The 16,559-nt window shown below is 35.1% G+C and overlaps 1 protein-coding gene and 1 long non-coding RNA gene across 2 annotated transcripts; one reads left to right on the top strand and one right to left on the bottom strand.

Moving 5' to 3' along the window:
* Nucleotides 1-2,479: 2,479 nt before the first annotated feature.
* On the bottom strand, nucleotides 2,480-13,555 carry PERP (p53 apoptosis effector related to PMP22). The gene is made up of 3 exons (XM_026666166.2): nucleotides 12,979-13,555; nucleotides 7,303-7,446; nucleotides 2,480-4,709 (listed from the first exon to the last, which is right to left on the bottom strand). The coding sequence occupies exons 1-3, from the start codon at nucleotides 13,190-13,192 to the stop codon at nucleotides 4,498-4,500; spliced, it is 570 nt and encodes a 189-aa protein (XP_026521951.2). The 5' UTR covers nucleotides 13,193-13,555; the 3' UTR covers nucleotides 2,480-4,497.
* LOC148132904 (uncharacterized) lies at nucleotides 13,444-15,915 on the top strand. Its single transcript, XR_015750549.1, has 3 exons — nucleotides 13,444-13,568; nucleotides 13,739-13,871; nucleotides 15,520-15,915. It is a non-coding gene; the product is annotated as an uncharacterized LOC148132904 (long non-coding RNA).
* The last annotated feature ends 644 nt before the right edge of the window (nucleotides 15,916-16,559 follow it).

The raw sequence follows: 16,559 nt of genomic DNA, 5'->3' as shown, positions 1-16,559 counted from the left end.
CTGAATACCACCTCTGATAATAGGTGAAATCAAAGCAACTAGATGAATTTGTGGTCCATCTATTTCATTTCATTCCTTCTTACCACTGCGTCTCCTTCAATTACCTTTTGTGCCTGCAATGGAATGCCTCCTTCCCCCTGGCCACTGGTCACAACCCCCACATGGCCATTTTCTCCCTGAATGCCAAGCTGCCAGCTATCTTAGGTTAAGTCTGGATACAAGGAAGAGCTTCCTAACTGATCCAGGATGCTTTGCAACGTAATGTATTTTCCTTCAATAGGAGGAATATAATTCTAATTCTTATTCTTCTAATAGTGGCTAGATGGTCAGCTTTTCAAAATGCTATAGGGAATACTGACTAAATGCCCTCTAATCTTCCTTTTAATTCTGTGGTAACCATGCTTTTTTTTTCTTGCAAACCCACCCCTTGGTTCCATATAACACAAAGGGCAAAGCATTTCTCATTTTTACTTTATTCCTTACCACACACTTCAACTGGTACTTGAAAGTCTTCAAATATCTTCATTTATTTTGCCATTGTAACAAGGTACACAAGTTCATCTATTTGCCCTTAGTTTTAAATATTTGTGTTGGAAAACAGTAGTTTTGAAGTAGAGAAGAAAGAGAAGGTTGTGTTTATGGTAGGCTGGTGGTAGATCCAAGACAAAACTATTCATTTATGTCTTTCAGAAACAAGGGATAAGCTCAGCTGTATTCAGAGTGGTGCAACTTGACTGCTAATCAGCCTTATTAGTCAAAATTATTTGCCTGATTAGAATTTTTTACCTTTAAAAAAAAACACGACATTCTCAGAATCTATGTTGCTCCATCCATAGAATGTCCTGTTATGAGGATAGTTCCTCCTCTTTTTGGGGCAGAAGCCAAGAAGCCTGATCAGGGAGCTTCTTCCCATAAACATTTTCTTCATTCATTCCACCAGTCTGCCAGTTGTCCTTCAAGCAATGTAAACATACTATGATCTTTTCCTTTATTATTTTAATATGTACTTTTCCTTTTCAATCCCCAGGCTTTGAACTACAAGATTAACTTCTGTAGGGACCGGCAAGCAACAGTGTAAAATATATTATCTGATGGGAAGTTTAGCATGCCAATCATAATAACAGCACCTTTAGCAGTATCAGTATCAAGACAAAATGATGACAAAATAACACAGATGATCAGAAAATGGGGGCCGATTCCTTTTCCTTCTTGGTTATATCCATAATTATTTATCCTTTTCATACTACTAAGTTTATTCTGTGAAAGGTTTATGATTAAGGGGATTAGGAGGGATACCTATGACATTTTTTCAGGCATAGAGTAAAATTAGGTTTTGCAAGCATAAAAGCAGATGAGGTTCTGCTTGCTTTTTGTACTTGGACAATAGATCAACAATTGTTGCAATGAGTTGCTAATTGAAACCTGTGTGTTCAAAGATACTTGACTGAAACCAGAATGTGAGACTTGTTTTCATCCAGCAAAATAATTACCAAGGATCTGATTTTCTTAAGAGTTTGCTTCTTGATGTTGAAATAAACCATTTTTAATGCTGAACTGCTTTTAGAACATTTCATTTCTCTACTATTGTCCCCAGAAGCCTCAGCGCAATTTTATATGCAATGTAGGTCATTTGAATAAAGAAAATAAGCTCAGTATAAAATCAATTTAAAAGCCATTCATACAGAAGGCTGAAAAGACCAGTATTTATAGCTCTCTTGAACATCTAATGTTATGATCTTTCCTATCTTAGTGAAGCATTGATATTAACTAGGCCAGGGATCTTCAACCTTGGCAACTTTTAAGATTTATGGACTTCAACTTCCAGAGTTGGAACTTCAACTCCCAACTCTGAGAGTTGAAGTCCACAAGTCTTAAAGTTGCCAAAGTTGGAGACCCCTGAACTAGGACATCACAATGACCTCCTTGCAGGATGAAGTCAATGAAAGAACAGGTGTCAAGTGATACCATTTTAAAAAAAGTATATTCACGTTGTCAGGAGCCACAATCCAAAACTGATCAAATATAGTCTTGCAAGGTTGTCTGGACTGCGGCACAATGTCAGCCCAGAAGGTAGACTTCATCTGCAAAGAACTAATTAAATGTGATGCAGTCAGATATATATTCTTGGCAGAGTTTGGTCAGGGAAATCTAAAAGGTTCATATAATACTGCATGTTCAGACTAATTATGGATGAGCCCAACTGTGCTTCGAAACTGCTTCTGCTATGGCGAATTATCAGGGGTTGCTTGTAAATGATGCGTAAAGCCAATGGCATCCCACATTCTCTTACTTAAAAAGCGAATTCTATTAAAAGTAATGGACTTATTTCCATAAAAATGGATGGAAGATTTCTGCCTTCAATTGTAATTACAATATTTATAGAACACATAGGCAATATTTCATAAAACCAATGTTCTATCACAATCTAATACAGTATAAAATACAACACAACTTTAAACAATGTGGATTCATATGAGAATTTCTTCTTTACTTTAAGCAACTTTTATTAACTCATGCAGTAATGGGCAGACACCTTTTGTGAATAATTGTAAACATACAAAAAAGTCAGATCTGAAAATTATAATTAGAATATACAATATTTCTGCAAATACAAAATAAGCTTCTACCAAAAAGTACAAAATATATGGTATATAACTTTTTTTAGTGATGTACATTCAGAGGGCTGTCAGGTTAACAATGGATTTAATGATATTAAAATATCTTAATGTAAATTAAAGTGTTCACATATTCCAGTCACAGATTCTATCCAATATTTTCAGTGATTATTTAATTTTCCTACTGAGATTAATGATATTCTCTGTAATCTTCTCTATATTTAAAATTAAGAATGACTGAACTCTATGTCCTGTTGGGATTCTGAAGTATGTACTGTGTGAACCTGGACATTCTGACTGCCAAAGGCATATCTGTTTACACAATGGCTACCACTATGTGTGTTGACAACTAGGCAGCAACTCAACAGAAATTATTTTAAAATGGCAATGTGACACGATTATTCCCCTTAACCCATTTCATCAATGCTTTGCACCACTGCAATTTTTCATTGCCTTTGTCGTGCTAGGCTTACACCGAAGTACTACTTTTATTTTGGAATACTCTGAGGACTCTACATGAGATCCATAGGTATTCTTGTAAATAAATATGTCACAGACTGGCATTTAGTTTTGCAGCATGCAAACATTCCATATATTTTAATTAAAAAATAAAGCCCATTGCTGCAGAAACCTGATTAGCCCTACTAGAGTTTTCCTAAGGTTCTCTGCACCCACTGACATCACACTGCCTATCTGTGAGCTATGCTGCTTACATTTGGAAAGTCAAGTCTACATTATTATTCCACTACAAAGTAACTAATCCTGCAGAACCTTATCCAAAAGTTTAAAAAATCAACCATACATTGCCGCTATCTTTATCCATCCTTAGATTCAATGCCATTTGACTCCAAAATATGTATAAGGGGTGCAGTCGTGATAAAATGGAATGAAAAGATTGGCAGCAAAGAAGCACTTTCTAACTGCAACTATCCAATAAACCAGCTTTGTTTTTTTGCCTAATAAGTTTGCCATCTAATAGTTATTTGTTTGGGGGGGGGGTGTTTTTGTGCTTTACATCTATATACTAAGAATAAAGTTGTACTATCAGCTATTGAGGAGCAAGGAAATTGAAAAGTATAACTCTTAATGTTTTACCTTTTTCCTAATTTCAATCCATGAGACACATTCAATGTATTAATGTTAAAAAGTATGCCGGTAAATTCAGATGGAAGATTGTGAGCATTACTACCAATGGCATTTATGCATTCTCTCTCAAAAGATTTGTTTCACCAGAGTGGAGGACTAGAAGAAACAAAATAGCTAACTACTCTAATTACCTGAATGGAGCAGACTTATTGTATTCTTAACCTTGTCTAGAAGCATATAATGGGGGGGCAGGGATGCTATCACATAAATTCTTTAACAAGGGAAATCTGCACACACAGAATACTATAGTGTTAAATCGTTTAGTATCAAGTAAGCTATGAAGCATTGCTATAACAGAAATGCCGATAAAATAATATAAACAGAATGTAGTGCTTAGAAGATTGCATACCAAGTGTATAAAAGACTACATTTTCAAACATTCTTTTATTAATACATATTTGGATAAGAATTTTGAACCACAGGCTAGAAACAAAAGCTTAAAATTATTTGACAATTTAAAAAAATCCCTTATATATTTATTCAATAAAATATTGTCTTGGAATAAATCACCTCACCAAAACCCCTGTCCTTGGCCAAAAACAATTAATTCTTGAAAAGAATTATTATTAGTTAACAAAATTCAGAATGCAATCTTTCTCTTTTTTTTAATAAAATAAGTCTGAAAATGTGAATGTCTAAAAATAAACTGTTATTCAAACAAACAAATAACCCTATGTCAGAAACAATATTGCTTTATTTCCTCAGAGTATCTTCTATAAAGTCCACATCAAACTGGTTAAATGCCATCATGCCTATAGGGTTTTATGTTACCCAGGACTTCATCTTCCCAATTGGGAAGACAGCAGAAAAAGAAGGCACAACCTATCGCAATCACTGTACTTGCCCAACCAAAACCATAAGCCCAGCTGAACATGTTGCTTCCCGTCAATGGAATATCTTCAGTGTATTTCACTGGGTAGATGACCAAGCCTAAGATCTGGAAAGCAGCTGGGTAGAAACAAGGAGGAAAGAAAGGCATTAAATAAAATCTCACACCACACAGAAATTTGCAGCAAATTGTATTTACATTAGAAGAGATTAGGATGGTCCCAACCTTGCTAGCCTTTTGTAAGGTCCTAAAGACTTATCTCTGTGCCCAAAATTAGGGTCTCAAGCGTATGGAGGGATTCATATTCCTGCTGCATTAGCGTTTGTTGACTGGGTTATTTCCTTGGCTGCCATGCATTTTAATTATTACACTGTAACAATATGTTGTAATTGTATTTTTATTTAATATATTTGTTGCCCAATCACTTGCTGAGATTGGTGGCTTTACAAATTGATTGATTGAATAATGAGGTATTGTTGATATAGTACAAGATACCAGACTGTAATAATAATTGTTTATATTCATAGATATTAAATTTCCTAATTAAATCTCTAAAGTTTCAATATTCTTTCTTGCATGCTATCTCACAAAATGGAGTGGAGTGGCAATCTAATCTAGGGAGAATCATCCTGCATAAAAGAGATGACTCAACTATGCCAACGTTCAATGACCTACCTCTGTAATTATTAGTAAGACCAATCATTGGTCTTACCAATAATTAGATTTTTCAAGTCTGTTTGTCAAACACTTAGAAAAAAATTATATTATTGACTTTATTTGCTATCAACAGTTGATAATTACTTGTAAAAAAATTAAACATTCATCACACACAATGTATGAAGCATCCCTATGTTATTGTGTATAACAATCAAACAAATGAATATTATAATGTGGTACACCTGTTACACACAGAATTAGGAGCCATTAGACATATTCCTTGTCAAAACCAGAATCCAGCACAACTAAATTTCACTGTCCAATCATTTATTTTAAGAAGTTTTTCCCTAACTTTCCAATGGAACCTGCCTGTCCAATCACTTATTTTAAGAAGTTTTTCCTTAACTTTCCATTGGAATCTGCCTCCCTATAACTTCAGAACATTGTTGAACATCTTACACTTTGGGATAACAAAAATCGTGGCTATTTGCTATGTAATATTCCCTCAGATACTTGATGATTGTTAGCAAATCCTCCAAATACATTTGGAAGCTTTCTGCTATTGTTGTTGCAGAGCTTAATATATTTAGTCTTTCATGTGTTTTCTCACTGAATTTTTCAATTCTATAATCATATTGGTCTTCTTTGAAACTGTTAAAATTTATCTGAATTTTCTTCAATTATGGCACCCAAAACTGGCGATCTTCAAGAATGGTTATGACTACCGCAGAATAGAGTGGAACTCATAACCTATGATTTATAAAATATATTTCTATTAATGCAACTTAAAACCATATTTGACTTTCTGCAGCCATGCATATTCTAAGCATGATCAACTGCAATTTTAATTTTTTCGCATATAACATTACTAAATCAGGTTTCTCCTGTGCACATCTGATTTCTTTTTCTTGTGATAAACTGCATTTGCCTTTGCTCAATTTTACTCTGTTATTTCCAACTCTGCTTTCTACCCTGGGGAGGATCCATGGGCAGTTGACTGTGAGGCACAATTTTGGATGTTGTATTTGGAGGGAGGGTAAAGTGTGGGAATAGTAGTGTTTTGCCTTTCCCATTCCCACTCTTAATGCCCCATATATGCCAAAATAAGACAAAAAACCCATTACCCTCCTCAACTCTATCCTGCAGCCTTCCAAAAACCTGAAGGTTGAGTTACAACTTCCAATTCTCAGAAGTTGCTCAACTTGACTTAACTTATTAAAATAATTTTGATTTGTGCTTTCATCTTTAAGGATACTGGCAGTCATGCCTAATTCTATCTTCAGCAAATCTGGCTGGCATTCCTTTCACCACCTCCCCCAAATCATTGATAAAAACGTTGAAGGGTGTGAGACTCAGATGAAGGGTCTAGTTGAGTTTCTGCACTACACTCATGGTTTCTGAGTGTAATAAATCATGATTGGATAACCTTTCACAGTATAGTAATCTATAGATTATGCTTCACAAATCACCCTAAATTCATCTAAGACAATAAACCCAAATATAGAAACCAAATTGCATAAATGATCTCAAGCTAGCTGTAGTTCAACCATAGCTAACTTGCTACATATGATCCTATGAGCTTTTTTGTTAAATATTTTGAAGAGATTAAGTTATATTATGTCCACAATATAGAAGGGAATATTAAAAAATTATTAAATATATTTTTGCAAATTAATGTAATTGCAAATGCAAATAACAAATAATAAATAAGTAAAAATATTTTTGGTAATACATATAATACAGTAATATCCTAAAATATATAAAACTTTCTCCAAAATGAAGATACTTGCCTATTAAAAAATAAAATTGGGGAGGCAAATTAGAAACTAAATGATGGCTTAATGCTGGTTAGCTTCAATTAAGAAAGCTGACCTGGTTGAGTCTGAACAGTTTGTTGCTAATATGAAATCTAAGAAAAGTTGTACAAGAATGGGAAAGAGCTGACTAAGAAATTAAAGCTTTTTTATATATATATTCTAGAGAGAAGCATATTTTGGGAAAGTCACAAACAATTATACTTTGTCAGAAAATCAGTTCTCTTATTTACAGGCTTACCAACAACGAAGAGCAAGCCACCAATTCCTCGAACAAAGTTAAACCGCAATATATCGATGGAAAATGCTATGATTGCTAAGCAGAAACAGATGCAGAGGATGACAAAACCGACAAGATATGTAGCAGCAGCAGCTCTGCCCCAACCTTTGGGGAAAAAAAAGAAAGAGATAAACATATGTACCTTATATGTAATTATATACATTTTGCATTAGTTAAATGTTAGCTTAGAAAAATATTGGTTAAAGGAACTGAGCAGAAATCTTGCTTTTATTGTTAAAGGCATTATTAAATATTGTGATCCTTCTTTTCATCTGAACTGCAAATCTCTCTGAAGAATCAACAGTTTTTATAACAGGTATGCTTGAATTTGATTATCTTCTACTGACAGCTTTTTCTCTCCCTGTTCAATACATTTTCACCCCCACCACTGCATTTTTAAAACAAGATGGTTAATCTACACAGTCAAAAGGGAAGTGAAATTAGAGACACATCAAGCTAAACTGCTAGAATGGTTGAGATACAGTCCAAGTCCAGCATCTCAACCATACTAACACAATTTACTTGATGACTCTAATTTCTCTTTTCAATCACATTTTGCTAAATTAGAGAGCCTAAAGAGCCTTTCCACCTAAATATATTGCTTCTCCCTTTTCTCCCCCATGTCAAGCCATGGTTTACTTAACCATAGCTTATTGAATGAGACACAATTAGATAAGTATACAAAAGTAACAAGATCAAATTAAGAAAGCTGACCTGGTTGAGTCTGAACAGTTGTTTGTTTTTCAGTACCTTTTCAGAAATGGTGTTCATACAGCACTGTATGCAATATTTCAAATAGTTTCCATAGTCAATGAATCAAAACTTTACCATTAAGGCTCTAAGTTATACTTCTGATTAGCACAAATGCAATAAAATTGTATCTTGGTTCTTTCCCTACAATTCCCAATATGGACTTTACTTTCCAAAGCAATCATAACCCTATCAACTTCTAGGCAAGTTGATTTCAACACCCAGAATTTCCCAGCTTTCTTCATTACAGCAGAGAATTCAGGATAATTCTCAGAGGTCTTCACATCAGACTGGTCACATTGGGGAAAACTGCACTAAATCAACATTTTTATCCATCATAATCCCAAGAACTCTCTCTCAGTTGCTTATAACCTTACAAATGTAAATGTAACATTTTAAAAACCTTCCATATGTAATACTTTTCACTAAATTACATTTGTTCACCCTCCAGATTTGAAGGCATTCTTTGGGGATTTTCTAGTTTCTCTCCTTGATCCTCAGACAATGTGGTCACTTCCAAAACATTTATGAATAAATCGGAGTACTCATTTGATTATATATCCTAAACTCACTGCTTACTATCCTCTATTATGAGAAACAATTGTCACTATCCTTTTTGACCTGTAATACCCAAAAGTGGACACAGTATTTACTTGTTGACCAGGAGTGTTTGAATTCACCTGATCACACAGCCACTGAATCTTAAATGCACTGTTTTAACCACTTGATTATCTCAGTGTCAAACGTACCCTTTACTTGGTGCCATACTTGCTCATTCTCATTTCTTGAGGGACCAATCTTAATATTTTCTCAGATCATCATATCTAAATGATGATTTAGATGGTTTAAATCATTGTTTTCATTTTACTAAGTAGAATTTAATCTGTTATCATCTCTATTTACCGTTAATCCCTAATTTCTTACTGAAAATGTTAGTTTTGTCATACACTATCCTATATTGTACTTTTTGCAGTGAAATATCCTCTTAAGTATATTTAACCCCTTTGTCTTTCAATGCTTCAATCGTTTTAAAGGAAAAAAGCAGTTTTTAAATTCAGAATTAAAACTAAAGATAGTATTATCTGGTATGAGAAGAGAAGGAAAACCATACAGTAATAGAGAGATCCCATAGTTTACTCCTAATCCCTTACCTGTGATTGTTGGCTGAGGAATTTACAGCTACTGTATAATGACTCTAACAAATGATTTTTAAGGGTAAAAGATACAGCAAGTCAGATTATATAGGCCTGAATTTGATCAGAAAAAGTGATCAGAAAAATTTATGATGGCATCTCTCCTGTCAAATTCAGTCAACAGTTAATTACAATTTCATTTTATAATCTGACTTTGCTGATGGGATTCGCCCTTTCATACTGGATTTCAGTTGTGTTGCTAATCATAGGGTTCTAATGCTACTCTGACATTTACACATTTTAAAAAGCAATTAGCAATAGAGAATATTTGTAGCTCAGGTTTGAAATGAGGGTTCCTTGGTACTGTCTGAGCTTGGTTGTTTGCTTGGAGAAGTTTCATTACCTAACCTCAGTAACATCATCAGTGCACCATCAGAAAACAACCAAGCTCAGAGAACGCCAAGGAGCCCACAATTAGTATTGTTGAGAATTTTTTTGACAATTGTTAAAAGATGAAAGAAGATGAGGTTTTGTATGCAACCTGTTTTATTTGAGGGAAAAAGGTCATAATTTTTCAGTTTTTCAAACAAATCTGCTCTAGAGGATTGGGGATCATTTCCCTCAATGTGTGAAAGAGCAAAGAAGCAGTAGGAGAAATGAATTAACAGGGCTTTCTTTAACTATCTTATGCCTGGAAAGTGTGGAGTGATGGATGGGATACCATTACAGATCTATATCCCTTTCATTCTATGGGAAACAGTGATTGTAGTTTTTTTTTTCTATTTTCTATCTGGAAAAGACAGACACAGTATTAAAAATAAAAGGTTTATCCCTCATTTATTCCATTCTAATTCTAATTTCTTCAGGGAGGGGCTATGCTTTAACGCAAAAAAAAAATGGGAAAAGATATAGGACTCCATGTTACATCTAGTTTAATCTTGAAGTAAATCTGAATTACAAACTCTGCAATTTAATTATCATTCCAAACAAAGAATGCTTTACTCCCCAATGCATAGGGAGTGGCTCTTTTCTGTATTCTGTGCAACATTAATACTTAACAAGTACAATCTTGAATAAGAATTTGCGTCCAATGCAAGTCTGCCATGAACAAGTGATCTTTCTCCAAGCTAGCTTCTCTTTTAAGCAAAAGGGTGGAATAAAATCAATGTATTAATTACTTGCAATTTTTAATCTAAGTAACATCATTATAGGTATTAAGTCTTCCTCTTAAATTTTTCTCATTTAAAAAAAAAGTTATGATACAATTTGTAAGCAAGTTCTTCATTCAGGTAATTGCTGAAATTTTGCAATAATCTTACCAATTAACTGATTTATTGTGACACATTAATCTTAGCTAGCTTGCATGCAGCAAGCAACACTATAATAAAAAGTTCATTCCATTCCCAGTGCATGTTGAACGTGTCATCTTTCTAAATATTCTTTACAAAACATATACAAAAAGTGCTGTAAGAAAGGCCAACATTTAAGGAATGTGTCTTTAAAAAAAATTCACACCTGAAATAGCAATTTGGCTTCTCTCACAAAAGTCTAAATTTAAATAAATAAATCTATGTTCAAATATTTTCCTTGTACCCAAGTATACAAAATATCCTTTGATTTAATTTTTTTTGAATCACTCAACCTCTGGATTCTAAATCCTAGATTTTCCCTGGTTATCCATATTTGATAGCTAATTATTTTTAGACAGCCTAAACGTACATAACTTGTAAGCACTTAAATTTTAAAACACATCTAAGTTAGGGCAAAATTTACTCTCACAATTTTGCTGACTTCAACTATCAAATCTATCTTGAACATGAGTGTTGCAAAAGAAGTTGGGATAGTAGTTTTTGTTTGCCTGTATTTCCATGCATCTATCTTTACATCAAAACTTCTGTGTTTTATTTTGCTTTGCATGATTTCAATTAAGACAAATTTGAATCCAGGAAGTTCTATGTAGCTGATAAACTTGTTTGGGAAGGATAAAAGAAACACTTTGATTCATTCCAGAATTTTTAGACACTCCTCACAAAATTAGCAACTATGACTAACAATATGTTATCTCAACTTTCCATCAGACTTTTAAGCTGGCTTCTGTAGAGGTCTCTCTCTCTTTTATCTACAAAACAAGTATGTGAGGGAGACTCAGCTGTCCAAGAATGACTGGCCTAAATCCCATACTGTCAGTGTGGTTAGTCCACAAGACTATTCTCCTTCCCTAGAGAAGCCAACTTTTAATGAGTTTGTGGGAAAATTATTTCCTTTAAGTAGACAGACTATAAGTGTTAGTTTATGTAATTGATATGCTTAAATAACTGATTTTTTGGCCAAAACAATAGTTAAGTATAGGTAAACATTAGAAAGAACATTAATTTCTATTACATTTTTAAAAAATTACAAGTGAAATAGCTTGCATTTGAAGTAAAAATTATACTTATTTTTTATATAAAGGAACAAATGCAATTGTCACTTTGACTTTTCCAATTAAAGAGAAAAAACAGTGACTATCAACATCTCTAAAGGGCATGTTTGGCAGCAACTATAAGTTCCTCTTCTACAACTCCAATAAGCTTTGTTATTCCATTAGTTCTCAAAGCACCACTTTACACACACTCAATCTTCTGTAATTGGCACCCTCCAGATGTTTTGGGATCCCAAATATACTTTGCTGTCTGAAAATCTTTGTAATTGCTACTTCAACATTTCTGGAGGCACCAACCTGAGGAAATCTAAATTAATGTATCACACGAAGCCTACTATGGTAATATGTTAACTTCTGGGCATATTTTTTCCCTTAACTACAAAAGGCTTGCACAGTGCTGCATATATTCCCCTATTTGGCCATAATTCAATTCCAGCTCAGTCTAAAAAAAACAGATTACATGCTGATTTGGTATCAACCAACAAGTCAGGGCAAAGGGAACGTTGCTCTCCCACCCATTCTGAAAGCACAAAGGCCATTTGCTTTTCCAGCTCTGACCGGAAGGTTAGGATTTGTGAAGAAGAGCAGAAACACAGACACAGTCAAAATACTCGCCTTCTCTTATTTTATTTATTTTTGTCAATTGCTTACAAGATAATAGGTATAAGTAAAAACATAGTCATGAATATATGGATACATATAAAAATAAAAAAAATAAAAGAAACAATAAGACAGGGACGGTAGGCACGTTGGTGGGCTTATTGCACGCTCTGCATTGGTTTAAAACGATGAGCAAAGCTCGTCAACTTCGGATGAGTAAAAGGTGTGGCAACCAGTTTGATCCAGAGCCCTTCGAAGTAGTCCCAATGAATAATTTTCGAATGATGTTGCAATTCACCTTCTTGCATCTTTAAAATCCTCCATGGATCTATAACAAAGGCCTCGTTGTCTGCCTGTTACCTCTCTATCTCTCCTTGCGTCTCACTTTATTCAAAAGTGATTCACTGCCATGCAAAAGAAGATTTTGAATGGCACTCCGGGTTTTCTGCTCATTACCTGTTTCTCCACGGCTACTAGTTTTGCATAAAAGCGAGACTGACGGCACCCATATACGTAATTTGTTTCCAAGCAAGGCCTGTATTATATCCTTTAATGTGAACCAGTGTGCCCTTTGCAAACTATTGTCTCCCGGGAAAGTTTCTTCCCGGATACGTTTTTCGATTTAATTCCGTCCCTTTTACCATCCCCCTCCCCACATCGACTGAATAAAGCGAGACTTGACAAAACTCCCTCTAGGCTAAACAATGCACGCCACTTGCCGCCAAGACTTACTGTAGTCCATGAGAGAATTGCACTTCCACCCTGCATCGCCAGGCTTATCTTTCACACAGTCCCACCACAACCAGGCTTTACGCACGTAGGGGGCTTCGGCCGACTCCAGCCACCCCTTGCCAGCTAAGGCTATGATGCCAAAGATGATGGCTATCCCCAAGAGAAGGGGCAGGATCCATCTGCACCTCCAGCAGGCCAGGCCGCACTTGAACATTTTGCTCCGGCAGATTTCAGGCGAGGAAGAAGAGAAAAAGCAGGAAGTGTGGCTCGAAGTTCCCCTTTAAGGCCAATATCCTCGGGCCGGGCTTTGAGCCTGGGAGAAGGCGGCGGAAAAGGCGCTGCGCTTTTTAAGCGGCGGGCAAGGTTCGAAGGACGGCCCCGCCTAGATTTCGGGCGCGGAGAGCGGCTGTTGCTGCTTGGAAGAACCTGTCGAGCGAGAGAGAAACTGACGCTAAACAAACCTGGATTCCAAGCAACCTCCCAGGCTTTTAACTCTTTCTCCACGGGGAGGTAGCATGCATATCCTGAGGTGCGGTTCTGTGAGGCTGTTGCTAATGAAAGGACAGCAACAACTCCCGAAAAATACGCTCGTAAGTGAATGGACATGCTGTGGGTAAAGCAGTAAGTAAGGATAATTAATTAGAAGGAATGTCTAAGGCCACGTGCTTAATAATAGGTTGGGAATGATGATATCTCAGAAATTACTTTCCAGATGTGTTCCTTCTTTTTCTTTTGAATGACGGTTTTTGTTTTCTTAAAGGTTGGCCATTTCAGCCCAAACTTCAAAGCGGAGACGTTCCAAATAGTTTGGAACCAGCAACTTACAAAATTCCCAAGCCGGAATTCAGGTGTTTGCACTCAGGGTTGGACACCACCAAGTTGAGAAAGCTGCTGTAAGAGATCTAAAACTACCTTCTTGTACACTTCTTTGGAATGTGTAATTTATTTGAATAAGTAAAAAGCGAAGAGACCTTGCTCTCAATTTTACAACCAGCAAGAACAAAACTGCAGTTATCTTTGTCAGTGATCAAACTTATTAACTATTTTCAGGAATGTCTCTTTTGTTTCTGCTCTTTAACCAAAGAATATCATCTTTAACCAAAGAATATCATCTAGTCCACTTCATCCAGTCTATATTATACCCCTGCTCAAATGTGATACTATCAGAAGTATCTTCATTTGACAGGTATCACATCTTAGACTTTTATTCCAGCAGGGGTGTGAATGCATGGAAAATAATAAAGTGGTAGACACTCCTCATATATTACATTTACTGTATGGCCTTATTATTGTTCGGTTGATTACAATTTTACTCAGGTGGTATACATCTTCTAGTTACAACTGAAATGATGGAGCAGAGATTTTTTTACCCAATGGAAAAATAAGATCATGCAAATAAAGTCAGCACAACATTTGGCTGTGAAATCATAGAATTACATCATTGAAAACTAGAAGTGAAAAATACATATTTTGAAAGTTCCTCAAGTTATTCTTTCAGTTAAAAAGAATTCTGGTTTTAATTATGATGCTGAAGAAAGGGAATAAGCCCTCCTGACCTAGTTTTCTTCTTGTGTTGATCTTTATATAGAAGAAAGCCATTCACAGATTTCTCAGCCTGAGTCTATGTATTTGTTGAGTTACATCAGAGGTCTCCAAATTTGGCAACTTTTAAGACTTGTGGACTTCAACTCCCAGAATTCTCCAGCCAGCATAGCTGAGTGATGCATGTATTTATAAGGATTGTTTCAGCAACCAAACAAAACGGCAGAAGTCTATATTTCCTGGTGGTTTTGGAAAGTTCTCTGAAGGAAATAATATCCTATGAGAATCTCAGTTATTTTTTGGAGATCCATAATTGGAGGATAACTGAGTTAATCACATGCAACCAGTAGCAAGTCCAGGGATTCAGTTTGAGACCAATGAAGTAGAAAGGACAATGTTTTGCAATTCTCCCAAAGCCACAGTTCTACTTTACATGGACTACAATTTCAGATTTAAAAATAAATAGTGTGATCGAGAACTTTTACTGTCATAAATAGTCTACTTATTACGAGAAGAATGGATAGCTTATGTAAGATCACTAACATACTATTATTGTAATTGAAAGCTTGAATAAAAGGACTGCATTGGTTTCCTTGGGCTCCTTAGGTACACACATTTTTCTAGGTTACTTTAAGGCATGGAATTTTGTTATGTTCCATAATTCCAATATCCGACAGACAAAACATAGATGTGCAAAAATATTTGGTGTTATTTTAGTTGGTGGTATCTATGGTGATCTCCTTTTCTAGTTCATTGAACTAGTTGTCATAGCTATATAATGGCTGACCCTTCTAGATATACAAGATAAATTGAGTGTGTGAGTACAAGCAAGTAATGCATTCTTATCCTTAGATACATGGATTACAATATCCTATATTTTTCAGCCAGTTTGCTGATTCATTCTGGAACATGACAGCATTATTGTTACAATGGCCTTAATCAAAAATTTTACTTGGCTCACACATTAGAACAAGCTATTCATTTGGACTATTTTCTTAGATCTTTTTTAGGTTGCTTACCTTTGACATTTGGAAATCTCTTGATGATAGTCCTGCAAAAGATTGCTGTGGATGGCTTTTATGTTCCCAAAACTATGGAAGAGGTAACTAATTACATTTATCACAACGCTGCCCTCCCTTCCCTTAACAGGGATTCCCTGCTTATTTAATTTTCTGAGCATATGGGATTCTTTAAAGCTTTATATTATTGGTCCCACATTTATATTTTCTAAGAAAGTTTATTGTATTCATTTGAAGAAAACAGGCATTCTTGAAAATAAAGATGAGAGACTGGAAGATGACACTTATAATTACAATATACCAATTTTCCACTATTTTTAATTAAAACAATAAGAAAACAGGCATTCTTGAAAATAAAGATGAGAGACTGGAAGATGACACATAATTACAACATACCAATTTTCCACTATTTTTAATTAAAATAACAAGAATTCAGATTGGATCTAGTGGTACTAAGAACAATGTCTGTACATTACTTTTCCCAAGCAACATATAGATGATTTCAGCATGTGTTAGATCCTATATGCTAGAATATCGTTTCTTAATGTTTCTTCTGGATTTTCTGAATATCTATTCATTCCAAATTGTGCAAATGCAAATTTAAACTGCAAGTTGTGTGCATATTGCTGGAATTTTCCATGGTACATACATTATGCACACCTTGTCATAGCATGTCAGTTACTCTGTTACAACTGTGAGTGAAACTGAACAAGTCTTCAAATCAATGACTCAACAGAGAAAAATTAGTCTGGAGAAGAACAAATTCTTACCCCAGCAGATTTTACCAGTTTTGCATATTTCATGGCTATTTAACATTTGTTCCTAAGACATATCTTCAAGTGAGGAACATGTGGAATAGTATAGAAGTTTTGTTCTGTTTCTGATTACACCTTTGATAATTGGTACAGACTGTCCTGTTTTCTAAGTATGAGGCTTGTCAAATCAGAAGACACAACTCTTCTGAAATGTGTCATTGAAAAATGGGCCTTTGCAATGTGCGTGTCCTTAAAAGGGCCTATC

Source organism: Notechis scutatus, chromosome 1 (genome assembly GCF_049901735.1).
Source record: "Notechis scutatus isolate UNSWTSFEM ecotype Mainland chromosome 1, rNotScu1.2, whole genome shotgun sequence".
Classification (NCBI taxonomy): Eukaryota; Metazoa; Chordata; class Lepidosauria; order Squamata; family Elapidae; genus Notechis; species Notechis scutatus.
Note: the sequence above shows the minus strand (reverse complement) of the source record. Positions and strands in the feature narration are given on the sequence as shown.

Bases quoted from the DNA above. Each gene is read 5' to 3' on its own strand.
- PERP (XM_026666166.2), bottom strand. From the start codon at position 13,192: ATGTTCAAGTGCGGCCTGGCCTGCTGGAGGTGCAGATGGATCCTGCCC. The intron at 7,447-12,978 runs GTAAGTCTTGGC...TTTTCCCCAAAG, and splicing joins CAATTCTCTCATGGACTACA to GTTGGGGCAGAGCTGCTGCT. The intron at 4,710-7,302 runs GTAAGCCTGTAA...GTTTCTACCCAG, and splicing joins TGGCTTGCTCTTCGTTGTTG to CTGCTTTCCAGATCTTAGGC.